This window comes from Leucopleurus acutus (assembly GCF_964270905.1).
Source record: "Leucopleurus acutus genome assembly, chromosome: 11".
Lineage (NCBI taxonomy): Eukaryota > Metazoa > Chordata > Mammalia > Artiodactyla > Delphinidae > Leucopleurus > Leucopleurus acutus.
This window is the reverse complement of record NC_139152.1, coordinates 98009421-98027554: the sequence shown is the minus strand read 5'-3', so window position 1 is coordinate 98027554 and position 18134 is coordinate 98009421. Positions and strand designations below refer to the sequence as shown.

Genomic DNA, 18134 nt, shown 5'->3' with positions numbered 1-18134 from the left:
GGTTGCATGTTCAGGTCAGAGACCACATCACAATACGAGGCGGCCCTTCCCACTGGTAGGACTGTGTTGAAATGTACCGTCAGTCGCCCTGTGGCAGCCTCACCTTTGAATAGGTCTCAGTTTGGTGACCTGGGGAAGAAGTCCTGCTCTGTCCCAGGGCAGAGAATGCCAAGTCCATAAACAGCAAAGAAAAACACCCAGTTGCAGAGGACAGGCCTGGCGAGCAGACACGTTCCTTCATCTTTGTTTGCAGTTCATGTGCCAAGGGCTGGGTCAGAACTCAGAGAAATAAACAGAAAATAAGTGTCTTGTGAAGGCTCTTTAAAAATACTTCACCACCAAAACATATGCCCCAAAGCAGCACTGAACCGTGTGCCTAAAAAGGGGCATTGTCGACGAATACGTGTGCCCCAGCGTGTGCAGTGCGGTCCGTCCTCTGCCAGCAACCTTGCTGACTTTGGAGCAGTCTGTGCCCTGGCTGGTGGTGGGGTCACCCCGGACGTTGGCCGGGCCTGGCTGCCTCTGCACAGATGCTGCAGCGACCGTCCTTCCCCACCGCCGACAGGCTCTTTATAGTGGCCATTCGCCACCCCCACGCCTCGCCTGCTCCAGCCCCCTCCCTGGATCTGCCTCATCCCAACCACATGCAGCTGGAAATAGACGGGCGGGCAGTGAGGGCTTGCACCCGGCTGGCACTCCTTGTTTGTGGGAAGTAGGTAGCCATGGTGGCAGCCTCCCAGCTGCTTGGTCTGGGGTCTTTTTTTTGTTTTGGTTTGGTTTGGGGTTTTTTGTGTGTTCTTTTTTTTGCAGTACGCAGGCCTCTCACTGTTGTGGCCTCTCCCGTTGTGGAGCACAGGCTCCGGACGCGCAGGCTCAGCGGCCATGGCTCACGGGCCCAGCCGCTCCGCGGCATGTGGGATCTTCCCGGACCGGGGCACGAAGCCGTGTCCCCTGCATCAGCAGGCGGACTCCCAACCACTGCACCACCAGGGAAGCCCGGTCTGGGGTCTTTAGTAACCCCTCAGGTGTTACCTTAATGGTGGGAGAGGATCCCACAGGCCGATTTGCCCTGCCCTGGCTTACGTGCTGGCCGCCAAGGGGTCAGATGCCAGTGAAGTCATCTGGATGAGCCTTGGTGGAGGCTTCTCTGAGTGGGATCCTCCTGGGGCCCCTCTTGCCATTGGAGGAGTCTGGGGTCCTCAGCCTGGCAGCTGGCTTCTCGGGCTCTGGGCTCCGCCTGCCACTCCAGCCTTGCCTTCTCTCCCTGTGAATACGAAGCCTGTCCCCCTGCGCTCTTGCTTCCTCCCACCTGGAGAACGTCTTCCCTTGCCTGTCCCGAGTGCTCTAGTCCCTCCTTCTGCACCTCTTCCCCGGCCTTCCCGGCAGCCTGACTGGGTCCCACCCCCGCCCTTGGACCGACCAGAGTCACGGTGCTCGTCACGCAGAGTTGAAAAGGTCTGTTTACTTATCCATCTTCCACAAGTGTAATAATCACACAGAAACACTCAGAGAAATCGATAGAAAAGACAGAAAATAATCCCCCCATTAGCTCGCCACCGCAACAGGTCAACAGCCTTCGTGTCCTCATGTTCTTGTCCGATACCATCTGTGTGTAGAGCTGACTATATGGTTATGATTGTGCATTGGTGTTTGTACGCCGCTTCCCCCCGCCCCAGAAGACTTTTTTCCCTCTTGGTGTGTAATCACGTGGCTGGGGTGTGGGACTGGAGTCAGAGTCCAGGATGTGGAGGGCCTGGCGGCCTGTAGGCGCTGAGTGAGAGCTGCTGGTGCTGTGGCCGTCCGGATGGGAGAAAGGATCTGTAAGCTCTGGGTCAGCAGCCGACCCCCTGAGTGCCCGTATCTGCCAGGTCAGGGGGTCCAGAGATGACTTAGATGTGCCTGGCACTCTCAGGGAGTTCTAGGCTCTGTGCAGAAGTACTCCCAGAGCGGCATCCTTGTTGTGATGAACACTGCACCGAGTACTGGGGGGAGGGGGGGAGGGAGGGGGGCCATCTCACCCTGCCAGCAGTAAGTGAAAGGTCACCAGGTGGGGGCGGAGGTGGGGTGAGGGCAGCAGGGAACAGCCGACGCAAAGCCTAGAGGTGAAAAGCCTCGGTCAGGTGGGAGAGTGGGCTCAGGCGTGGACAGTGGTGTGGGAGGTGGTGGCCTGTCAGCAGAGCCACGCGTGCCCATTGCTCTCTGAGCCTGAAATCTGGAGATTGAAACCTGCAGATGTAGGAGCGGCAGGGAATCACCTCTGGCTGCATCTTAGGCACGTCAGATGCAAGCCTGGTTCCTAGCCCCTCCTTCGACAGCCACCAGGGCCCTACGTGCTACTCCAGCTTCACCAAACCCGTGCAGGCGCACACACACACACACACACACACACACACACACACACGCACACACACACACACACACACACACACACACACACACACACACACGGCAGGCATCCCACGCCCAGACACACCTCTCCCTGCGCTGGTCCTCGTGCAGTTTAGGGAGAGGCTCCCCTGCCTCTCAGCTTGGTTCCCGATCCCTGGTCTTACCTGGTCTTACCACTTCTCTCCCCCTGGTCGGGCGGCTCCCTGAGGGCAGGCCTTGGCCTCATGCCCACTGCCTATCCCCTGCCTTGTTGAGTGAGTGAATGAATGGACAGGCACACGTGGCTAATCCCAGTTCTCTCGGGGAAGACGTGGGCATTAGAGAGATGACTTCAGATGAGACGGCTGCTCGTGCAGATACACTCTAGGGCGGGGAAGTCAGCAAACCGTGTGCAGAGTCACAGGGGACTGACGGGGAACGAGGAGAAGTAAAAAAGCTTGTGGCCTTTGCCCCGGAATACCACTTCTGGGAATCCATCTGGAGGAAAAATCCCGAAAATAAAAAGGGCTACGGCTACCCAGACATGTCCCTCGCAGGGGAGTTTACTAATGGGGTGGAAGAGAGACAGCACACCGAGGTGGGAGGGGGGTCCCTTACGGCCTGGACAGCGGCAGGTGAGAAGGGCGGCCAGGACTGAGCCCCAGCCTGACAAGGGCACTAACTCAGCTTTCAGTGAAGAAGGGTGGGACGGTCACGTACAGAGTGATCTGTTAGCACTAGCAGAAACTCAGGACGTGAAAAAAGGCCGAAGTACAATATGTTCATGATTGGGGTTGTAGCTAGAGTGTAAATTTGTTGATCTTTTGTTTTCCGCTGTTTTTCAAAATTCCTTGTGAACTCAAATTTTGGAATAATAAAAGTCTTATTGGACAAGTGATAGGGACCCACGCTAAGTTCTCGAGGGCAGGAATGCTATACAAAGGTCATGTCACAACCTGGGCTGGAAAGGGGCGGGGTAGGGTGGGGCCAGCCATGGGGAGGCACACGGTCCTTCCGGGGCTTCAGCCAGCCCGGTGCTGCCTTCTCCACGAAGCTCCCTGGTGCCCACATCAGCCTCCACCTCTGCCCTCTTCCAGCCCCTCTGCCTGCTACTTTCTTGAACGTGTCAACTCTATTGGCATAAAATCATTTCGCAGTCTTGCTGTGGCTGCCTGACCCACCCAGTGCCTGACAATGAGGGACTGCTGAGCGTGGGAAGGAGCAGGCCGCCTCGCAGACAGCCAGGTGAAGGAGCCGTGGCAGGCTGGGGCGGGAGCCCTGCCACTCACGGAGAGCTCCCAGAGCCACCAGTGGAGGCCACTGGCGGGAAGGAGGACGGGAACGGGCCTCCAGGAAGCACCCACAGTAGCCCGATAAGTGGAAAGGCCCGGACTTTATACTCAGCAGCTTTGGAAGGGGGAAGGAAATGCTGAGTTTCATTGGGAAGATGTGATGCTTGAAGGTATTCAGAATTCCAGGCAGAACCAGTGGTGAGAAATTTGTGCTGGTAGCAAGGCATTCAGCCTGGCCAGAGTCAGGCGTGATGGACCAGCCAGAGGACCTGTGTCCATCGGGGCGGCGCGGGGAGCTCCTGGGCCCATCTCGATTCTGTGGCGTTTTTCCCAAGGCAATGGGAAAGACGTACCCTCTGCCTGCCCCATCCACGGGCCCGCGGAGGTCATCACAGCCAGCTGGGCCTGTTTCGTTTCTGAGGATGTTCTCTAAGAATCCTGGCAGAGCATTTCCCCTTCTTTTCTTAGAGCATCTTGCTTTGGTTCCAGGGTTTGGTTGGTTGGTTGGCTTTTGTCCCCTTCCCTCTTTTCAGTCCTGCATTCTTATCCCCATGAAAAGAAATTTTTAAAAACTCCAGTGCCTCCCATAGACATCCAACCAGGATCGTGTTTACAGCTGTGCTGTCAGAGGCCCGAGGGCGGGCGGACAAAAGCGTCCAGTTCCCATGCTGGCTCCGTCACCCACACGCTGGTGACCGAGGGCAGGCCGCTCACTGCCTGGCGCTCCTGGTTATAACGCTGCTGCTGCTGCCCCGGGCTGAGGCCGAATGGGACACTGTAATGAGAGTGCCTGCACAGAGCAGGGGCTCCAGGAACGGGGGTTCCCTTCCGTCTGCTGCAGCCTCCTCTCCTGCCCATGCTAGAGAGATTAAAGGAGGAGCTGGTCTTGCCATAGACAAAGGGCAATGAAGTGGCATTCAGCAGGGCATTCCACTGCCTTCAAACCCCCGCCCCCTCCACCCGCTCCTGAAGCGCTACCAGGTCAGAATGGCTTTTCTTCAGCTGAAGACTTTGGTCCTCATACTGGTGAAAGCGCCCACAAAGCAGGAAGACACTCTGGGCTGTGCTGACTGACCAGGAGCCCCACGTGGCTCCGTTCGTTCACTGAGCCCCAAAGCTCACGGGCTGGCAGCGTTTGAGGGCATCTGTTCCCGCTCCACCCTGATCCCGCCACGAGCTGCCCACAGGCGGGGCTGTGCCCACCACCACGATGGGGCTCACTGCTGGGCGAGGCTGAGGCAGGCAGGCCCACGAGCACAGCTCTTCTCCCACCAGCTCTCACTCTGCGCCCCGAGGACCCACCAGCCGGCACTCAGTCCCATCACTCATCTAGGGCTGCCTCGCTGGGCAGCCCCTCCGGGGCCACACAGCCCATCCCTGATGGGACAGGCCTGCAGCCAGGGCCTCGGGGCCAGAGCTGCCTCTCCCAGCCAGTTCTCGGTCAGTCACTCGGTCCGCAAACACGGATCATGTGCCCCGTGCGCTGTTTAAAACCCTGAGGTACAGCCACACTCAAGATGTCCCTGTTCTCAAAGACTCTGTATTCCCCGGGGAGACAGAGAAACAGTCACAAAGCAGACACCGTGCGTGGGCGTACCCGGTGACTAGCAGGTGTTCCGGCTGAGGCCGCTGTGGGCTGCGCTGCCATTTGCTGAGATGCAGAAGGCTGAGGGTGGGGCCGGGCGGTGCTCTGCTCTGCTCTGTTTTCTGTGGTGGGAAGTGGAGTCAGGAGTTCGCCGTGGGCCGTGTTCGGTTTGTCCTGCCTGTTGGACAACCAAGTGCAGGCGCTGATCTCTGAGTCTGGAGGATGGTGGAGCAGGCAGGCCTAGAGGTTTGGGCGCTGTTGGCACGTTAAGTGGCTGGAAAAGCCATGGGACAGGGTGACATCTTCCAGGAACGGAGCCCAAGAGGAGCCCAGGCCTTGTGGATGTGGCCCCCATAGGTGCACTGACCTCCTGGGGCCTGGGGCCACCCAAGGCTCCTTTAAAGGAGGGATTGTCCATGAAATCGGAAAAAGTGATCCCACAAGGGTCTAGTATCGAGAATTATATATCTTATATAGAACTCTTACAACTCAACAGTGAAAAGGCAAACAACCCAGTTTAAAAGTGGGCAGAAGATTTGAATAGGCATCTCTCCACTGTTAAGCAGCTGGTCGGCGTGTTCCCCCAAGAAGGGCGACTCAGGCGGTGAGCAGGCCAGAACCTGCGTCAGGAGGGAGAAACTCCAGGAGCTGAGGCTGCTCTGCTGGGAGGCCGGAAGGCCGAGGCAAGACTGACCTGCCGTATAAATAAATCAATTCAATTCAATTCAAAAAAAAAAGACTGAGCGCTCCCTTCGGATGCTCTTTGTTGTCGGTTTTCCAACTTGGGGGGGACTTTGCCATCCCCCAGAGGGTGTTCCCGCCTGTGACCCCTGGAGCACTCGTGCTGGCTTTGTTCAACAGTTGTTAACGTGTCGGTGGCCTGCGTGCGCCAGACACGGTGCTAAGTGCCTTACCTCTGTTATCTTCTTAATTCCCAAAACAACTCCAGTTACCGTTATCCCTGTTTTATAGGGAAGGAAACCAGGGCCCAGAATGGTTAAGCACCGTGCCGAAGGCCACACAGCAAGTTACTTACTGAATCTTGTGCCCCAGCTGGTGTGACCTGGGGGCCAAGAGCCAGGACCTGTAGGTAGTGGTCGCACGGGGACACCATGTAGGTTATTATAAGGTGGAGCGGCCGTCAGCTGGAGTTAGGCAGCAAACTCCTGGTCCTTCGATGTTCATTGCTGCTCAGCCGTCACCGGGAGACCACAGGCAGCGGCTGGGATTGAAGGTGAGGCCCAGATGAGGGATGCAGCGACCAGACCCCGAAGGCCAGCACAGCAGCCTCAACAGAGCTCTGGCCCGCCCTGGGCTGGCTCCTTGGGTCTGGGTGTGAGCAGTGGGCTTGCTGGTCTGGAAAGCTGACCCCACCAGTCATGTGCCTCATCTCCCAGCGCTGAGCTGGGACTCAGGCCCAGCCCAAGGGGCTCGGCGTCAGAGCAGGGCTACGACGGGAGACCCTGTGTCTCCCACACACAGCCGACCTGCTGGGGGGCCGGGAGCCCCAGAGAAGGCCCCAGCGGATGCCCGGACCCGGAGGTAGGCGGGTCCCAGGAGACTCAAGTCACACCTCCTGCCTGCCGTGCCAGCGCCTCTGACAGCTCGGGGAGCATCCTGGATCTGGGAGAACCCAGGCCCCAAAGCTCTAAGACCCATGTGTATTTCACCCGAAATCTAATCCATCTGGTTCTCATTTATTTACGCTTAACCCATCAAATGCAATTTTGCAAGAGCCGCCCGATGGCCAAGGGGACTTTCCGCCTAAGCCTGGCTTCTGAAAGGAGCCTCAGGAGAGGGAGGGCTGGGGCCTCAGCCCCCGGGGGCCAGGAGGGCGTTCTCGGGGTTGGAGGTTGAGTTCGGTTTCTGAGATGGGCCAGTGCCTCTGCCTCTGTTCCCGGACCCGTGCTGGGAGCTGGGGTGCTGGGGCCGGGCACACCAGGAGAACATGGGTGGGGTTCAGGCAGAACACAGAGTCTCTGTTTCAAATTGTGAGGCATTCGTGGGAAGCACAAAGCAACCAAAGCTGTATCCAGACGTAATTTTTAGTTATTATAAATAGCTGCAAACCTGGATTCTGGGTCCAAAATAGGACAGACAGTCAGCTATTAATAAAAACAAACACCGGCACCTTGGGCCAAGAAGCAGACCTCCTGGGCAAACCACAGGCCTGCCTGCAGAGGCCTTTCGGAAGCAGGCCGACCCGCGGCCCGTCGGTGCCGGCTCTGGGATGCCTTCTTGCTGGAAAACAGCCGCATCCGTCCCACACACGGGCCCATCCCAGATAGGATCCTTCAGCAGCTGGCGGGAGTGGAGGCGGCCTTCTCCCTGTGAGTGGTGGGCACTGAACAGAAGTGGGCAGAAACCACAGCTGAGGTCCGTCTCTCCCGACCCCAGTGCCCGGACCTATGCTCATGCAGGGCAGAGTGAGGCGGGGGCACCCGACCCCAGACCCCTTGTTTGGACTTGATCTTTGGTGCCGGGGTGCTGTGTCTTGTTCCGACTAGAGTCGTCACAGTGGGCCCTGGGATTGCGAGGGAGAGACGAGAGGCCGGGCGATCCAGGAGCGTGTGGACGCCTGTAGGGAGAGGCTGAGGCCCAAGGCAAGGCTGTGCCCTGGGAGTAGAGGCAGGACAGACGGGCAGGGCGGAGAGGGAGAGTCACCAGGCTTGGTGACTGCTTGGGTGTGAGGCAAGCCCCCGGAGGGAGGGGGCTTCTCGGGCCAGGGTGGCTGGGAGGGGGGCAGGCAGAGCCAGAGCGAGGCCCCTCTTTGGCCCTCCTGGGCGCCCTTGTCCCCCTCCCTCCCTCCCTCCCACCTTCCGTGTCCTCACTGTGCACCCGGCGTGGGGCCTCGGGCTGGGGAGCAGCCTCCCAGGAGCCCAGGCCATATGTCTTCACCCCAGACCACGTGGGACGATCTGTTGCAGAGGGTGTCCCCAGCGCCACCAGCTGGGGCCCCCAAGGCAGCGACTGGCTGCCGTTCAGCTTCCTCCCCCTGCCAGCACCCTGGCCTGCCACCAGCACCCCGACCCAGAAGGGCGGGGGCTCCAGCAGTCCTGGACGCAGCTGAAGACAGGTCTGTGGGAGACGTGGGAAGGAGAACGTTCTCCCGGGGAGGCTGCAGGCCGGGACCTTCCCAGAGGGTGACCTGGCTGGACCAGGCAGCCCACGATGAGCTCTGTGCCAGACCCTCACAGCGCTGGAGCCTTTGGGGTCCTTTCTCCACACTCTGTCCATCTCTTCTGCTGCCCGTTAAAAGGGTTACCCTAGAGGAGCCTCCCAGAGTCTGCCCCAGAACCCCCGGGGCCTCCTCTCTGCTTTGTAGCCAAGTCCCTGTGCCGAGGAGCTCCCTGCCTTTTGGGAACGTTCAGCTGTGGTCATAAATAACGACGAAGGACCACGAGCTGCCAGCAGGATTCAGAGGTGGAGCGCTCCCCCGTCCCGTCCCACCCAGAGCTCGCTCAGGGAGCGTGGATCGTGGATCAGAAACAGGCACAGCCTCCACCCGAGGCCTTGGTGGTTGGTGACACTCTGTCTTCCCCAGGGACTGTCCCCTCTGCCGGCAGGACTGGTGGGAGGGGGCCAGGAGGACCCAGACAGGGCTGGCTTTGCGAGAGCCCTGGGGGAATCTTCTTGAGGAGGGATGTGCAGGCCACAAAGCTTCCAGAACTCCTCTCCTGCCCAAGTGGCTGCGGCCCTGCTCCGCACCTTCCACGAGACTTTGCTTCCGCATCTCTCACTTCTTGTTCTCCAGCCTCGGCTCCCATCACTTCGTCCACAAAGCCTCCGCCTGCACGCTTGGGTCCCACACGCCGCCGGCGGCTCGCCGAGCAGGGGTTTAACCAGTGGTATTCACTTCGGGGAGTGGAGCACATAGCAGGTACTCAGTGTCTGCGGAGGGAATGAGCAAAAGTGCTTCCAGTGGATTTCAAAGGCGAGAAGAACTTCCGTCTGGACCAGGAGGGAGAGGGCGTCCCAGGGAGAGGTGCACATGTGCGCGTGAAGGCATGTGTGATTGACGGGGGGGTTTTCAGAGAACAGCGGGTGTCGGTGGGGCGGGCGGAGAGGGGGGCAGGCTATGGAGAGCCGTGAATGAGCCCCTCGGCCTGCCCAGAAGGAACCGCAACGGCGCCCTGCTCCAGGGGACTGGCCTTGTATGGTAGAGCTCCCTGTCACTGGTGTGTGCAGCACACGTGTGCCCTTCAGTCTATCCTGCTCACTCCTGAGCACCCACTCAGCCCGACCCTCTGCTGGGTGCAGGGATGTGCAGGAGACTCTGGGCTGACAACAGCCCAGAGCAGAGATAGGATGGCCAAGCCCGAGGTCCGGGGCAGAGGAAGAAGGTTGTGAACAAAGGTCTGCTTGGTCTGGGAGCCAGGGGTCAGCAAATTCTGCCCGGCACCAGGAAGACTTTGGAGAGGAGGGAGCTCTTGCCCTGGGTTTTAGAGACGTGAGCACGTGGGCCGGGGGACGATTGTAAGAACAGAAGCCCAGGGAGCTTACACTCGCCTCTACGATTGGGCTGGAAGCATCCTCACTCAGAGAAGCCACGTCATGGAAGAGTAGAGTAAGGGCTCTGGATCCAGTCTCGCTGGGCTTCCCATCCCCCTCCACCGGTTCTAGAGCACTGGGCAAGTCTCTTCCCCTCTCAGCTTCTCATGTGAGAATCGGCTTGATAGGAATAATGCCCCCTGTGTGGAGCTGTTGTGCAGATGTATTAAGACACTGCCTGAGCTCCCCAGCCGGGCCCTGGCCAGCACTGAGGGCTATATTTATGATGACGAGGCTGCCAGCCCCACCAGTCAACGTGAATACTCACGTAGGAGGTGGGGGGCTCCACATAGGGGCCCAGCAGAGCATGGAGCAGTCAGTTCCCCAGGAGAGAAGGAAGAGGACCGCGTGTATCTCAAGCACTCCAGGAGGGCTTCCTGGAGGACACAGTCTGGGTCCTTCCTGTGGACGAGACCTGGGCACCCTCCACGGGCCAAGAGGCCGGGGGCGGAACTCAGGTTGCCCGACTCCCGGACGTAGGCTGTCTCCTTGCCACGGGGCACCTCTTATACCAGAATGTGCCAAGTCCGTGGGGACCAAGGAGCAGTGTGCGCCGGGCTTGCCCCAGTCACGAGGGCCAAGGAGCTAATTGTTTCCCACAGTGCCTGCCGGGCCTGCTCCGGGCCTCCAGGGAACCCAGTCTGTCCTAGGCCGGCGGGCAGGCATCTCAAGGACCCAACTGCTTCCGTTGGTACCATTCAGACCTCACCGTGGGTCCCATGTGGAGGGCTGGGGACACAGGGGTGTGAGGGGTATGAGGCCATTCCTCAGCCAGTCTCTAGAGAAGGTAGTGATGACTGCAGGCTACCCAAAGGAATTCTGAGACTGATTTCCTGCCCAGCTTGGGGGAGGCCTGTGTTTGGGCCACAGTGGAAAAAGGGTGCAGAGCGGGCAGCCCCCTCTTCCCTCCTGCTTAATCTTAGGGCTTTATCATTTGGGAGCGAGGGTGCGGGGTCGGGGGGTGGGGAGAATGTTTACATGGCTTCGCATTTGTTTCAAATTATTCGTCAGCGCTGGAGTCATTGTTCCCCGCTAGTGTACACAGTGGCAAGGCCCAGCCACCCTGCCAGCTCACTGAGGCTTTGTAGGTGTGTGACGTCAGTGCCCTTTGGTTCCTAGCTTCCAGTGAGGTGACGGGGTGGGCCAGGCCAGACGGGGGGAACCAGGGAGTTCACTGATGATGGGGTGGAAGCAGTGTTTCCACACTGTGAATTCAGTGTTTGAGGGCCTGTATCTGTGGCTTGTTTTACCAATTGAACCTTTGCGAGGGCTGGGGAAGCCGAGGTACAGAGCAAAGGACCTGAGAGCCATGGGAAGAACCTCAAAGAGCGTGACTCAGTCCGCACGCGTCCCGGGAGCGGCTCCCCGCGTTCAAATCTTATCCTTACGTGTGTGCCGGCACGTGGGCCTCGGAGCCTCTGGCGGGTGTTATTGGGACAGAAACGGGGCTGAGCCGGTGTGCTGGGACTCTCCTGAGTTACTCACGCAGGCTGGCCCCAGCTTCGTGTTTGCAGATACTTGCAAGGTGACACCCAGCTTGAGTTCGTTTCAGGAGCAGCCGGTTCTTCATCACCTTAGTCTGAACGCACTTGCTGGTGTGGCCAGCTTAGCAGGGGCTCCAGAGGCGCGTGCTCAGGAGCTGGACAGCAGGTCTGAGTCCTGCCTCTGCTCCAAGCAGCTCTGTGGCTTTGCCCAGGTTACTTCAACTCGGTGCCTCAGTGTCTTCATCTGTAAAGTGGAGTCGGTAACACGGCCTATCACTCAGTGTTGCCGCAAGGATTGGGCATGTGGGTGGAGTGAGGCCCTGTGCCTGACACACGACGAGCACTCCAGGAAGGTTAGCTTTATGTTATTAATAGGATGAACAGGACACAGTGCCTGGCTCAGAGCTGTTCATGGTCTGGTGCAGGCGGGGGCAGACCCCCAGAGGCAGACGCTGCTGGGGTGTGGAGGGGAGATGCCCCCAGCAAAGGTGGCCCTGGCACTGGGCCTTTAGGGAACCATCAGTAAGACTCGTTGAGTGTAGAAAGGTCTTCCGAAAAATCCCTCTCTATCCTTCCCAGCTTCCCCCGGAACCCCCGTCAGTCTCCTCTCAGCAAGAGCCACCTTTACTGTTTTAGCTCTAATTGTTGGTGGCTTTTATAGTTCAGAGCTCTCCCTCCGTCCTGGCTGCCACAGGGCTGACATTTGAGCTTGCAGGAGAATAATGACCTGCCTCGCCGTCAGCCTCAAAGGCAGCAGTGTGGTCTCATGGGTGGGGAAGTGGTCTGTTGTCCCTGAGCCGAAGTAGGACCCAGCTGACATAGCGCCAGCACTGAGTCCTCCCCGGGTTCAGTGCAGGTCAGTCTGCCTGAGTCTGTACCTTTTCACATCCTTTTGGTGCCAGTACTAAAAGATGGTTGTGTTAAAAAGAACTGTTTAGGGGGCTTCCCTGGTGGCGCAGTGGTTGGGAGTCCGCCTGCCAATGCAGGGGACACGGGTTCGTGCCCCGGTCCGGGAGGATCCCATGTGCCGCGAAGCGGCTGGGCCCATGGGCCATGGCCGCTGAGCCTGTGCGTCCGGAGCCTGTGCTCTGCGGCGGGAGAGGCCACAACGGTGAGAGGCCCGCGTACCGCCAAAAAAAAAAAAAAAAAAAAAAGAACTGTTTAAAAAATTCAGTGCCAAAGCTAGTGAGTGTGTGTGTGTGCACGCCCGTGTGTTGGGGGTCGTGGGATTGGCTCAAAGCAGCCAGTAGCTCACGTTGCCTTTGTGGTTTCATATATTTGCCTATTAAAATGACAATACAGACACGGCACATTAAGGTTTAAGAAGCCGTTCTTTCATTAAACAAGCTGACAGTGTAGGGGGTTATGACTTGGGTAATTGAAACATGCTGTTCTGTTCAAGACCAGAACTTCATAAAGACTCCTTTCAGCCAATAGCACCCTTTGTGCCAGCAGCCTCTGGTCAAAAATGAGTGTCGGCCCCGAGGTCTGTCTCTCCCGGAGAGTGGGAAAGACCGCTCAGCAGCTCTCCGTAGCAGTCTCGGCAGCCAGAGGTCAGGGCCTTTTACAAACCTCCTTCTCGGGGCTTTTGAAATCAGTTTTCGAGGCAGAAAGCAGGCTGCCCTGGCCTCCAGCCTCTCCTTTGCTGCAAGTTCTGTACTGCGGGTTGCAAATCTGAGGTGTGACTGAAGAAAGGGGACGGTGGGATTGGGTTCGTGAGGCTCTTCGAGCCGGGGGTAGATGGTGTTAGTTGCAGGTCTTCCTGGAGAGGGAGGGTTAGGTGACATCAGTGAGAGCCCAGGTTTGGGAGGCGGACCACCAGGCTTGATTCCTGCCTCTGTGGGACCTTGGATAAGTAACTTGGCCTCTCTGTACCTCAGTTTACTCATCTGTAAAATAGACCCAGACCCAGCTCTGATGTATAGGGTTTCTGTGAAAATTAAAGGTGTTAATGCAGGTAAGACGCTTAGAGTAGTGCTGGCCACCCAGGAAAGCCAGGGCCAGCTAGCATTGCAGCCTTTGTAAGTGTCTACCTCTGTGGAGTAACTCCATGAAGTACTGTTGGAGGGTACCACTGTGGGGTACCACCGAGCGGTACCTCTGTGGTATCGCTCTGCAGCCAGGAGAACTGATGGCATCCGTGTCCTTCCAGGTGACCACGCCTTACTTGTAGCTCCAGGTGTGATCTCTCTTGTCCCCTTCTCTTCCTTTTCTCACAGATGTGGACGAGTGTCAGGACAACAACGGCGGCTGCCAGCAGATCTGTGTCAATGCCATGGGCAGCTACGAGTGTCAGTGCCACAGCGGCTTTTTCCTCAGCGACAACCAGCACACCTGTATCCACCGCTCCAATGGTGAGTACTGGCTCGCGCTGCCCAGTCACGCCCCCTCCCCTGTGGAAACAGGTGGCCTCTGGGAACCCCCTCTCCGCATCTTGATCCTGGGGGCCTCAGGGTCAAGGCAGGGAACTCTGGTGCAGGCCTGCATGGCTGTTGTGTGCTTCTGGTGTCGGTTCTGCAGGGACACCTCCCAGCTCCCGCCCTCTGCCCCTACAGCAGGGCTGTCGGTGTTTCTGGTATTCTCATGTGGGGACGAGATGGGGCCGCAGATGGGCAGATGTGTCCGGAGAAGCTATTTTCCGTTCTGGGCTGGGGGCTGGATGTGACTAGGAAGAGTGGGGCCCCATTCCCGACGGTCCCCTTTCCCTGAGGGGGGCTCGAGGTCTGACCGGGCCGAGGGCTCGTTTCTCAGTCTCTTGCGTGTTCACTGGGTCACCAGCCAGCAGAGGGTCTTTGGGGTCAGGAGCCGGCTGCTCTCTGTAGGCCGGGTGGGATGGCAGGCCAGCTCGGGGCAGCGCAGAGGGTCAGAGGAGGAAGACTCCAGCCAACTGGAGTGCCTGGGGAGCCTGGGGACAGCCCCAGGCTGGGACAGAGCCTGACCTCCAGCTGAGCCCAGCAAATGAAGGCCCTTGGTGTCAGGGCAGTGGTGGTCAGTTTGGGCCCAAAGCAGCAGGGCTGTGAAATGGGACAGCTGGCCCGAAGCCAGGACCCACGTGGCTTCCAGGCAGAGGAAGCAGCATTCTAGAAGGCGTGGAGGCGCATCCTGGCTAAGATAATGGCAAGGCCCAGAATCTCCAGGCAGGCTGTGTGCTGCAGCAGAGCGGCTGTGCCCTCCTGCGGCCGGCTGTGCTGTACCTTCAAGAGAGTAGATGCAGAAGGAGGACCAGGCAGCCCCACGGTTCCAGCCTCAGCCCCTCGCCGTTCGCTGACCCTAGACAAGGAGGAGGTGCTGGAGGGGCCCTGTAGGGCCTCATCTCTGGTCTGTGGCACGGTTCACACTGAGAGGCAGGGAATAAAAAGGGCGGGCGCTGGGCTCCGGGTCCGACAGGGTGTGAATCCAGCTCCGCCACTCCCTAGCTGGGAGCCCTTCCTCAGGCGGCTCTGCAGCTCCGAACCTCAACTTCCTCATCTGCAAAACGGGGCCGTGGTGTTGACCCGGCAGGGTCTTTGGAGGATAGGACCAGATCCTGGGAGTAAAGTGCTGGCGTGCGCTAAAGCTAACAGAGGCTGTGAGGTGAGACTTGGGGGCCCTGGGCATGATCTTTATTTGAAAACAGTTCCTGAGATAGAAAAGCAAAAAAAACATTTAAGAAGTACAAATCCCAGGGTAATTAAGCAGAACTACTCTACTGGACTCCTTAGAATTCTTAGCGTTTGTTTAGGCGGTTTCCTCAAAGACAAGACAGCCCGATAATCCCCATCCCTGCCGGGTCCCCAGAAAGACGGAAAGGCCGAGCTCCGAGGTCCCTGGGCGCCTGCTCCGGGCGCGTTGTCCAGACGTCCACGGCACCGTAGAAGACCTCCCAGCTGTGGGGCTGTGGTGTCGAGCTGCCCAAAGCAAGGACCCTGGCTCCACACTGAGTTTTATAAAAAGCAGATTTATGAGGAAGAGTGTGAGCGTTGGGGGTGGGACAGGAGTCCTGCTCTCATCGGGGAGAGGGGTTTACCGGGCGGCGGCTGCTCTGAGCGAGCTGTAACGTCCCCGACGCCGGGACGGCCGGAGCCCCTGTCAGCCGGGCTGTGTGTGCCCTGTTCCCTTGAAGAGCAGCTTTCCCGCGAGCAGGGCTCCAGGTAGAGCTGTGCCCCCGTTGAAAAGAGGGTGAGCGGGAAGGGGGAAAAAGCGTGATGCAAGACAGTGGCCGGTGTGGAACCAGGTTCTGGTTTGGCCTGTGAGCATGCGTTGTTCTAAGGACGTTACAAAGCAAACCTCAGCATCGGCCGGCGGTGGGGGGCACGATGATGGGGGGGACAGCGACAGTGGCTGCTGTGAGGTCACACGCTTACTCTGAGCTGGGCCCTCACAGCAGCCTGGCGAGGCCGGGGTGTTATGACCCTGCAACAGGTGAGGACCCTGCCCAGTCAAGTTAGGGGACCTGCCCGAGGTCATACCTTAGGGACACGGCAGTCAGGATTCCAGCCCAGGTCGCTAGCTGTGACATGATGAGGCTGGTAAGGAAAGAAACCAGGGAGAGGAACAGACAGAAATAGGCAGGCGCTGAAGGCCTCTTTGAGGAAGCCACGTGTGAGCTGAAATGGAACGAGGAGGGAGAGCAACTGTGAGGCCAGGTGGGGTGTGTGTAAAGGCCCCGAGGTGGGAATGGACCAGACTCCCGGGCAACGCAGAATGAAGGGCGGGATGGTGGGCACAGTGATCCCAGGATGAGGGGAGCTTGGCAGGGGCCAGACCATGAGGCTGGTGGAATGTGGGCGGGAGTTTGGATTTCATGCGGGGAGCAGCCATGGGAAGCTGGGTAAGCAGAGGCGGGGAAATGATGCTGGAGGGGAAGGGCGGGGGACGTCTAGGGAAACCAGATGCTTCAGGGGCTGGGCCTCAAACTAATCGTGCAGTGGAGCCTGGAGTCTGCGTGCCTCACCCCACCCAAAGGCCTGGGTGGCCAGATCTGGATTTATAGGTGAAGCCAGGGATCTAGATGTAACCAGAATACAGATTTGGGGGACTAACCCCAATCTACATTAACTGACATATTGGTTAAAGAAGAGTCCCTTTTCTCATTAGGACTTTTGTGTCAGTCTCCTAATTTTTAAATCTGGGCAATGCATCAATCTGAAAAACAGGAGACAACTTCTTGGATACTCACTGAAGGACAAGCGGCAGCATTTCCAGGGCTCCCGAAGGCTCTGTGGAAGGTCCCAAGAGGACAGGACCAGTGCGCAGGGCGTTGGCCAGCCGCGCGGTAGTGCCTGTGGGTGGGGGCGGGCCTGGGTGCCTGGCCACGCTGCTCCCTCCTGAGCCTCTGTTGGGTGTCAGCACAGTTGCTCATCGTGATTGCGTGCTACCTTCAGGGACGATTGCTAGAGCTCAGAAGAGCATGTTCACGGTGCTGAGACCCAGCTTGTTTTGTACCTAAGTGGCCTCTGTTCCCCAGATCAGATTCCTCATGTCACCTGACTCTTCCTAATGCCTGTCAGCCCCTTGGAGCCTCCCCTGAGCTGGGTTTGATTAGAGGGGACCAGACACGTGAGCAGGGTCTGCTCCAGGCTCCCGGCCGAGAAACAAGGCCACGGGGCTCAGACCTTCTGAGCGGCCCCACCTCCCAGGCGATGACACAAACCCTGGCCGGAGGCGTGTGGATCTGGCCAGGCTGGGGTTGTGGGTTTTAGGTTCTCAGCCGTTCTCACCTCCGCTGGTCACATGGCCTCTGCAGTTACTCCTGCCTCTCTGGGTCTCCTTGTCTATAAATTGGGACCAGCAACCCCTCCCAGGCAAGTGAGGGCTCCGTTAGGGGAAATGCTTTGAAGGGGTCAAGTGCAGTGCCCGCCCTAGGAGTGGCAACTCACATAGACAGCTTCTTTAGGCCTTTAGAACTCATGCTTGATTTGGGGACACAGGCTGTTCCTCTCTCCCAGCTCTGGGTGGGAGGGGACCCACAGCTGTTGAGAGCTGTGGCCTGTCTGTCTCTGCTCAGCACTTCTCTGAGCTGGTTCTGGCTCCATCACAGCCCACACTCACTTCCCACTCAGCCTCTGGTCCAGCAAGCCATTAAGTCCCTCTTCCACCCCACAGCCTGGGGGAAGCCGGGCCAGGCCACTCCCAGCCTCCGCCTCTCCATTGTAGTCAAGCCCCCAGGGGGCCTCCCGGGTCCCAGAGTAGACGGGCCACTAAGCAGCTGGCACGTTCGAGCTCCCTCCCTCTCCCGTGCCTGCTCTTTTTTTTAAAGGACTTATGTCATATCTATGCTCCAAGAAGGTGTCGACTCCTGGATGAACTTTTCCCTTTCCTTCCAGTGACGAATCCTTTCTTGCAGTCTGAGCAAACTTGATTAAGGGAGGCGAAGGAGCTCCAAAAGCTCTGACGAGCTGCGCGGTGGCAGGTCACTCTTCCATTCGTTCATGTGCCAGGTGCTGGCTGGTCCCCAGGATCCCCATGTGGGCAAAAGCAGGCATGATCCCTGTGAAGCTTTGCATCCAGAAAGGGGGTGAAATGCTGAATAAGGACCCTAGGAGTTACCTTATGATAGTGAGCTGAGAAAACCACTCTGGAGGGAGGGACCTAGGGGCTCCAGTGTGGCCGTCTGAACAGCAGAGACAGTAATGAGAATGGTCTCCTGGCCGGCCTGGTGGAGGATTGCTCTCTCCCTGGCACTGATCCTGGGCCACCACTGTTGCCGATGGTAGTGGGTTTGAGACATGTGTGCCCTCTCCCCGACGCAGGAAGCTGTCCTGCACGGCCGGGCTCTGAAGCCTCACCAGGTGCCTGCAGTGGTCCAGTCTGTGGTGGTGGTGGAAGGCCCCAGAGTGAGAGGAAGTGTCACATCGTCCCCACAGCTGTAGGCAG

General features: G+C 58.5%; 1 protein-coding gene across 3 annotated transcripts in view; it reads left to right on the top strand.

Moving 5' to 3' along the window:
• The window catches only part of SCUBE1 (signal peptide, CUB domain and EGF like domain containing 1), a gene marked incomplete at both ends in the record, with an annotated part of 130615 nt that overhangs the window by 33438 nt on the left and 79043 nt on the right, over positions 1–18134 (top strand). For all 3 annotated transcript variants that reach the window (XM_082850199.1, XM_082850201.1, XM_082850200.1), the window contains one exon: positions 13499–13633. In XM_082850199.1, coding sequence (XP_082706325.1) covers positions 13499–13633 — 135 coding nt within the window. The remainder of the gene's footprint in view (positions 1–13498; positions 13634–18134) is intronic.